At 32.1% G+C, this 9,274-nt stretch overlaps 1 protein-coding gene across 1 annotated transcript in view; it reads right to left on the bottom strand.

Annotated features, from left to right (window-relative positions):
- The window catches only part of LOC105300945 (disintegrin and metalloproteinase domain-containing protein 32), a 106,928-nt gene that overhangs the window by 58,676 nt on the left and 38,978 nt on the right, over nt 1-9,274 (bottom strand). The window contains exons 5-6 of the mRNA XM_023520037.1: nt 7,209-7,280; nt 6,839-7,005 (exon numbers count right to left, since the gene is read on the bottom strand). Coding sequence (XP_023375805.1) covers nt 6,839-7,005; nt 7,209-7,280 — 239 coding nt within the window. The remainder of the gene's footprint in view (nt 1-6,838; nt 7,006-7,208; nt 7,281-9,274) is intronic.

The raw sequence follows: 9,274 nt of genomic DNA, 5'->3' as shown, positions 1-9,274 counted from the left end.
CACAACCTCATAGGGAATAAAGGGCATTTTTTATTGGCCACACGGCAGAGATCCCAGAGAACTGGGCAGTGCAGGAGGCTTGTGCACACCTATAGGAGAGAAAAAAAAAACACCTCTTATCAGTCTGCTAAAGAAAACACTCTTATTAATAAATTTTTTTAAAGAAAAGCAGAGTATATTTCCCCTACATACCAGAAAAAATAACTCCTCAAACACTGTGAACAACTAAGGTGACAAGGTGGCTTAGAAAGAAAATAAAACTCGAGAAAATAAAATTAAAATTATAGAAATATACGATTTAAATGACAGAATTAAAGATCGTACTTCTAAACATCAGACTTTTCAGCACAAACTTCACAAGTTAGGAGGGAGTGGAATCAAATATTCAAATTATTGAAAGAGAGAAATTACTACCTAAGAATAATATATCCAGCAAATTCCCCCTTTAGATATGAAGAGAAATAAAGACATTTTCAGACATACAAAAATACATAACTATGAGTAAAATAACTAAGAGGCAGACAGAAACAGGATATTACAACCCTTATTAAAAACAAGGTGTTATAAACTGAAATATTCCATACTAATTACAGACCGAAAAAAAAAAAAACCACTTGAAAAAAGAGATGACAACAGCTATTGCAACTTAGAAATGAATGTATAGTATATATAGGAATAATTTGAGACAACAAAAACAGAAAATAGAAGGAGTAGAGATTCAAATATGCAAAGGGGAATGGAGAAAAGGTGCATGCAGAAGAAAATGGACTACTGTATATATGAAACTATCCTTTCATAAACTTAATGGTAACTACACATAAAAAATCTAGAACTGAGATACATAACATAAAACAAGAGAGAACAAAGGGAATAAAACAAAACAACACCAAATTAAAATAACAGACAGAAATACAAGGACAAAGAAACAATGAGATCAAGCCATCTCAAAACAAAATATAAAATGGCTATAAGAAGACCTCATATTTCAACAATCACCCTAAATGTAAATGGACTGAACTCACCAATAAAAAGAAATAGGGTAGCAGACTGGATCAAAAGACAAAACCGAACCATACACTGCCTATAAGAAACACAACCCAGTTGCAAACAAACATAGACTCAAAGTGAAAGGGTAGAAAAGTATTCTCTGAACAAATGGCATCTAGAGAAAAGTGGGTGTAGCCATACTTATATCTCACAAAACATACATTAAGATAAAAAAAAAGTAACAAGAAACAATGATAGACACTTCATAATGATAAAGGGAACCATACATCAAGAAGACCTAACACTTATCAATATTTATGTTCCCAATCAGGGAGCACCAAATTATATAAAGCAACTACTAACAGAACTATAGGGAGAAACTGACAAAAACACAATTATAATAGGAGACCTAAATACCCAACTGTCAGCTATAAATAGATCATCCAAACAAAAAATCAATAAGAAAATATTATCCTTAAATGACATATTAGACCAATTGAGAATAACTGACATTACAGAGCCTTTCATGCCAAAACTGCAGCTTATACATTCTTCTCTAGTGCACATGGAACATTCTCATGGATAGACCATATGTTGGGACACAAAACTAGCCTCAACAAATTTAAGATTGAAATTATACCAAGCATATTCTCTGACTATAATGTTTTGAAACTGGAGATCAACTGTAAAAAGAAAGTAGGAAGAACAATAAATACATGAAGATTAAACAACATGCTACTAAAGAAAGACTGACTCATACAAGAAAGAAAAGAAGAGATCAAGAGATACATATAAACAAATGAAAATGAAAATATAACACATCAAAACTTTTGGGACATAGCAAAAGAAGTAGTAAGAGGAAAGTTCATATCATCCTATCTCAAGAAACAAAAATGATCCCAAATTTAAAAAAAAAAAAACTAATATCAAATCTTAAAAAACTAAAACTAAAAAAAAAAGAACAAATGAAGCCCAAGGTCAGCAGAAGGAATAATATAATAAAAATTAGAGCAGAATGAAATGAAATTGAGAACAAAAAAAAAAAAAACAATTGAAAAAAATTACTGCACAAAAAAGCTGTTTCTTTGAGAAGATTAATAAAACTGACCAATCCCTGGCTAGATTCACTAAGGAAAAAAGAGAAAATACCCAAATAAACAAAACCAGAAATGAAAGAAGTTACAACAGAGATAACACTAAAATATAAAGGGTCATACAAGAATACTATAAATATTATATGCTACTAAATTTAATAACCTAGAAGAAATGTACAAGTTCTTAGAAATATACAACCTTCCTAGACTGAATCATAAAGAACTGGAAAATCTAAATATACTGATGAACAGTATGGAAATTGAAACAATTGTTAAAAATCTCCCCAAAGGTAAAAGTCCAGGACCAGATGGTTTCACCAGTGAATCCTACTATTCAAAAAAAAAAAAATTAATATCTATTCTTTTCCAACTTTTCCAAAAAATTTAAAGAATATTCAATACTTCCTAACACATTTTATAAGGCCAACATTACCCTGATACCAAAACCTGGTAAAGATAACACGAAAACAGAAAACTATAGATCAATATTTCTCATGAACACAGATGCAAAAATCCTCTATAAAATACTAGCAAATTGAATACAACTACACACGAAAAAGATTATACACCCTGATCAAATGGGCTTCATCCTAGGGGAACAGGAAGGTATAACATATACATATTGATTAATGTGATACACTGCATAAACAAAATAAAAAATAAAAGCATATGATCACATCAATAGATGTACCAAAAGCACTTGACAAGATACAGTATCCATTTATGATTAAAATACATAATAAAATAGGTATAGAAGGAAAGTATCTCAACATAATAAAGGCCATATATGTCAAACCCTAAGCTAACATGATAATTAATGTTGAAAAACTAAAAACCTTTCCTCTAAGATCAGGAACAACACAAGTCTGTCTGCTATTACCACTATTATTCAATATTGTTTAGGAAGTCCTAGCTAGAGCAATCGGGCAAGAGAAAGAAATAAAAGGTATCCCAATAGGAAATGAAGATCTCCAACTGTCACTTTTTGCAGATCACATGATTTTCTATATAGAAAACCCTAAAAAACTCCACTAAAAACCTATTAGAAATAACAAACAAATATAGTAAAGTTTCAGGATACAAAATCAATGTTCAGAAATCCATAATGTTTCTATATTCTAACAAAAAATTTTCAGAAAAATAATTTTTAAAAAAATTCCTTTTGCAACTGCAACAAAGAGTAAAATACCTAGGGAACAAAATCTAATGAAACAAGAGAAGGACCTATACTGAAAATTATAAGACATTATTAAAAAAAATTGAAGAAGACACAAAGAAATGGAAAGATATTCCATGTTCTTGAATTGGAAGAATCAACATAGTTAAAATGACAATATTTCCAGGGCTGGCTCCTTAGTGTAGTGGGTAGCACATCTGCTTTGCATGCAGAAGGTCCTGGGCTCACGCCCCAGGTGGAGCCATGGACCATACCCCAGGTGCCCTATACCCTGGGTGGGCCATACCTCAGGGTGCCAGACCCCTGATACACATTGTGAGCATGTGGAAGGAGACACTCCGCCCTCAGAAATTCAGTTCTTAAGGGGAAACGGCAATATCCATGGGTCAGGGGTGTAAGGGGCGGGGCAGGGGGGATTAAAGAGGAAGGGGAAAAAATGACCGTATTACCTAAAGCATTACACAGATTTGATGCAATATTAATCAAAATACCAATGGCATCTTTTAAAGAAATAGAACAAAAAACTATCAGATTTGTATGGAATCACAAAAGAGCCTGAATACCCAAAGAAATCCTGAGAAAAAAGAACAAGGCCAAAGGTATCACTTTGCCTAACTTAAAATTACACTACAAAGCAACAATGATCAAAATAACAGGTGTTGGCTGAAAAACACACACAGACCAATGAAACAGAATTGAGAGTCCAGAAGTAAACCTCCATATTTAAGGGCAAATAATTTTCGACAAAGGAGCCAAAAACTTATGATGGAGAAAGAAAAGCCTCTTCGATAAATAGTCCTGGTAAAACTGGAAAGCCACATGCAAAAGAATGAAACTTCTATCACCATACACCAAAATTAACTCAAAATGGATCATCAAAGACCTGAATATAAGACCTGAAACATTAAATTGCATAGAAGAAAACATAGGTACGAAACTTCTGGATCTTGGTCTTCGAGAGGATTTTATGAATTTGGCCTCAAAAGCAAGTGAAGTAAAAGCAAATATAAATAAATGAGACTATAGCAAACTAAGAAGCTTCCACACAGCAAAAGAAACCATCAATAAGACAAGTGGCAACAATCCAAATGGGAGAATATATTTACAAACAACACCTCTGATAAGAGCCTATTATTCGAAATATATAAAGAACTCAAAAAACTCAACAAAAAAAATCTAATTTAAAAAATGGGCAGAGGACCTGAACAGACACTTCTTCCTGGAAGACATACAAATGGCCAACGGACATGAAAATATGCTTAACTTCACTAGCTATTAGGGAAACACAAATCAAAACCACAATGAGATACAATCTCACACCTGTTGGAATGGCTATCATCAACAGGACAAATAATAAGAGTATTGGAGAAGCTGTGGGGAAAACGAACACTCATACACTACTGCTAGGAATGTAAATTGGTACAATCACCATGGAAAACAGTATGGAAGCTCCTTAAAAAACTAAGAATGAATTACCATATGACCCAGCAAGCCCTCTTCTGGGTATTTACCCAAAAAACCTGAAAACATTGGTCCACAAAGATATATACACCCTGATGTTCATAGCAGCATTATTCACGGTAGCCAGGACATGGAAGCAACCAAAGTGTCCTATGACAGATGACTGGATAAAGAAGATGTGGTACATATATACGATGGAATATTACTCATCCTAAGAAAAGGTAAAGTACTGCCATTTGCTATGACATAGATGTATCTTCAGATTATCATGCTAAGCAAAATAAGACAGAAAATGTTGAGAACCATATGATTTCACTCATATGTGGGATATAAAAATAAAAGTAACAAACAAACATGCAAACAAACAGAAACTCATGGATATGGACAGTGGACTTATGGTTACCAGAGAAAAGAGGAGAGGAGGAAGAAAAAAGGGGTAAGGCAGTCAATTATCTGGTGGCAGAAGGAAATTTAACTTTGGGTGGTGAATATATATATATATACACATACATACACACACACACACACACACACATATATGTATAACATTACATATATATATATAACATACTGTTGAATTGTGCACTCAAAATTTATTTGATTTTATAATCAATGTCATCCCAATTATTTTAATAAAGAAATGCAAAACTGAAAATAAAAAATGAAATAAAATAAAAATAAAAGGATCATACACCATGATCGAGTGGGATTATTCCAGCAATGCAAAGATGATTCAACATCTGAAATCAACAAAGTGATAATCCGCATTAACAAAATTAAGGATAAACAACATATGATCATCTCAATATATACAGTAAAGGCATTAGAGAAAATCTAAATCCATTTTAAAAACTCTCAACCAAGCGGGTGAAGAGAGAACATACCTCAACATAATAAAAGCTATATATGATAAGTCTACAGCTGATATCATACTCAAAAATGAAAAACAGAAAGCTTTTCCTCTAAGATCAGGAACAGACAAGGATGCCCACTCTGACCACCATTATTCAGTATATTATTAGAAGTCCTAGCCAGAGCAATTAGGCAAGAAAAATAAAAGGAATATATTTATTTGGATTGATCCCCTTAACATTATATAATGACCTTCTTTCTCACTTAGTACAGTCTTTGTCTAAAGTCGATTTTGTCTTATATAAGTTACCCCAGACTTCTTTTGGTTTCCATTTCCATGGAATATCTTGTTCTATCTCTTCACACTCTGTCTGTGTGAATCCTTACATCTCAAGCAAGTCTCTTGTAGGTAGCATATAGATGGGTCTTGTTTTTAATCCACTCACCTGCTCTGTCTTTTACCTAGAAAATTTAGTCTTTTTATATTTAAAGTAATTATTGAAAGCTATGTACTTAATACTATTTTATTCATCGTTTTCTAGATGTTCTGTAATTCCTCTGTTCATTTCCTCTTCTCTTACTCTCTTCCCTTGAGAGTTGATAATTTTTGTAATAGTATGCTTAGATTCCTTTAATCTTATCTTTTGTGTCTATCCTATGGGTTATGGCTTTGTGGCTACCATGAGGCCTACATAAAACAAGTTATATTTGTAACAGTATATTTTAGATTAAAACAACTTCAGTTTAAATACATTCTAAAACTACGTTTTTACTCTCACCATTCCCACGTTTTGTTTTCGATGTCACAATTTATATTTAACTTGTGCATCCCTTAACAAATTATTGTAGCTATGAGAATTTTTACTACTTTGGTCTTTTAACCATCATAGAAGCTTTACAAGTGATTAACTCCCCCCCCCCACCTTTACAACATTAGATTAGTCTGGATGTGTGTGTGTGTGTGTGTGTGTGTGTGTGTGTGTGTGTGTATACCAGTGAGATTTATATTTTCATATGATTTCCTGTTATTAATTAGCACCCTTTCCTTTCAGTTAAAGATGTCTCTGACATTCTTGTAGAATCATTCATGATATGGTTATGATAGCCTTTAGCTTCTGCTTGCTGGAAAACTTTTTCTCCATTATCCATTTCTATTAAACCTCACTTCCCCTTTGGAATGGTCAGAAATGAACAATAATTCCCTAAACAAAGCTATATCATTATCGCAGATCTTTGTTTTCTAAGAATACTGAAACATTATTCTTACATGAATAGATATGCAATATCATGAGGCCTTAGGGTAAGATAAGACTTTTTCCATTTTAAAAATCTATGCAATAATTCGTCTGCCTCACCAACTGTAGAAATTTTATTTATATCTGACCACAACTCCAATGATGACAACACAATAGTAACTTTAAATTGGGCAAACACCTAAAAATAGAAGAGATAAATACATGAAAAATTAATCTTTATGTTACTTTACATGACCAACAAATTAATTCAATGTTTTGACGAATCCACACTTAGTTTATGTGGATGACTTTATTACTTAGAAATAACAATCAAGTTAATGAAAATTTTAATTTCAAAACTAGTATGATTTTTCTAAGTAGAATGAAAAGAAAAATACTTACTGAATTTACAAGGCCAATAATATCAATGACTTTATTTGTTACTATCATGCTATCAGAGCCCAAGTAATCATACTGGAAAAAAAACCAAAATTAATTTTAAATATAAATACATAAATACATAAATAAATAAATACAAATTTGTTATGTGATATGTTTGAGATTTACTCTCCATCTGCTTTCACAGGTTGAGGCTGCTCTGGGTTAGAACAGTTCAAAATAAGCCAGCAACAAATAAAAAAAAATGTAAGTTTGAATCACTCATACATGCTGGCGTACAGCCTAATAAGTAACTTTTAAAATTACCATATAACCTAACAATTGCACTCCAGAACATTTAACCTAAACACTTCCAAAAAAACCCTACCCATAAATGTTTATAACAGCTTTATTTATAAGAGCTCAAAACTCATATATCCTTCAGTGGTTAACTGGTTAAACAAACTATAATACATTCATACCATGGAATACTACTCAGTAATAAAAAGGGAATGAACTTTTTATATATAAACCAGCTTGCATAAACTTCAAGAAAATTACACTGAGTATAAAAGAAATCTCAAAAGGATACATACAGCATGATAAAATTTATGCAATACTGCTAAAATCATATAGATACGGAACAGATTAGTAATTGCAAGGGTTAATAAGTGTAGAAAGGGGGAGAGATGGGTATGATTATAAAGGGATAATGTAAGAGAGTCGTGTGGTTATGGAACTATTGCATGTCTTGACTGTGGTTATGAGTTACACAAGACTACCATAGCATAAAATGAAATACACACACACACATGAATGTATATACGACTGCTAAAATCTGAATAAGTCCTGTGGAATGTGCCAGAGTCAAATCCCAGATCTATAAATCATATCTCTGAAGTATATTATCCCTTTGATGTTCCACAAGACCCTAAGATTAAACATATCCAAAACTAAACTTATTATACTTCCTCAAAAATCTGCTCCTATTTACATTTTCACTACTACAGCTAATAATATCATCATCTATGACCTCCCACATTTATTATGCTACATGTTCCATGAGAACAGAATTTTTTCTGTTTTGTTCACTTTTGTAGCCCCAATAAACAGAACAGTATCTGGCATCTAGAATATGCACAATAAATTTATTAAGTGAATGACTAAATCAAATCAATTTACAAGTCCTTCTAGTTCAACCTCCTCAGTAACTTTTTCAATTGTTCTTTTCTTTCTATTCCTAATTTATAAATTTTTACTTGAATATTTAAATAATCTCTTAAATGGTTCCTCATTCTCTAATTTTATCACAAGCAATCCATTTCCTACACTATTACAAAAATGGTGATTCTAAAATGAAAGCATGAACATGTCACTCTCTGCTTAAAATGTTCTAATGACTCTCCATTACCTTAGGATGAAATTCAAATAAGGAAAGTTGCAGGATACAAAAATGAATGTACAAAAATCCATTGCATTCCTATATATTAACAATAAAACTTCAGAAAAAGAAATAAAACAATTCTTTCTGCAACTTAAACAATGTGAAGGAACTATATACTGAAAACAACAAGGCATTATTTTAAAAAACTGAAGAAGACACAAAGAAATGGAAAGATATTCCATGTTCGGGAATTGTAAAAATCAACACAGTTAAAATGGCCATACTACCCAAAGCAATACACAAATTTAATGCAATCCCCATTAAAATCTCAATGGTATTTTTTAAAGATATAAATCAAAAAGATATCATATTTATATGAAATCACAGAAGAGCCCAAATACCCAGAGAAATCCTGAGGAAAAAAGAACAAAGCCAAAGGTATCACACTGCCTGACTTCAAATTACACTACAAAGCTACAATGATCAAAACAGCATGTTATTGGCAGAAAAATAGATGCACAGACCAATGAAACAGAACTGAGAGTCCAAACAGAACTTCTGGAGAGGAAGAACACACTGCAAGAGTTGAAAAATGAAATCAAAAGCTTGGGAAACAAAGTCGACCAAATAGAGGAAAGAATCAGTGATATTGAAGACAGAAATCTAAAAATAAATCAGAAGGAAGAAGAGAGGAAACAAAGAATGA

Source organism: Pteropus vampyrus, unplaced genomic scaffold (assembly GCF_000151845.1).
Source record: "Pteropus vampyrus isolate Shadow unplaced genomic scaffold, Pvam_2.0 Scaffold8, whole genome shotgun sequence".
Lineage (NCBI taxonomy): Eukaryota > Metazoa > Chordata > Mammalia > Chiroptera > Pteropodidae > Pteropus > Pteropus vampyrus.
Note: the sequence above shows the minus strand (reverse complement) of the source record. Positions and strands in the feature narration are given on the sequence as shown.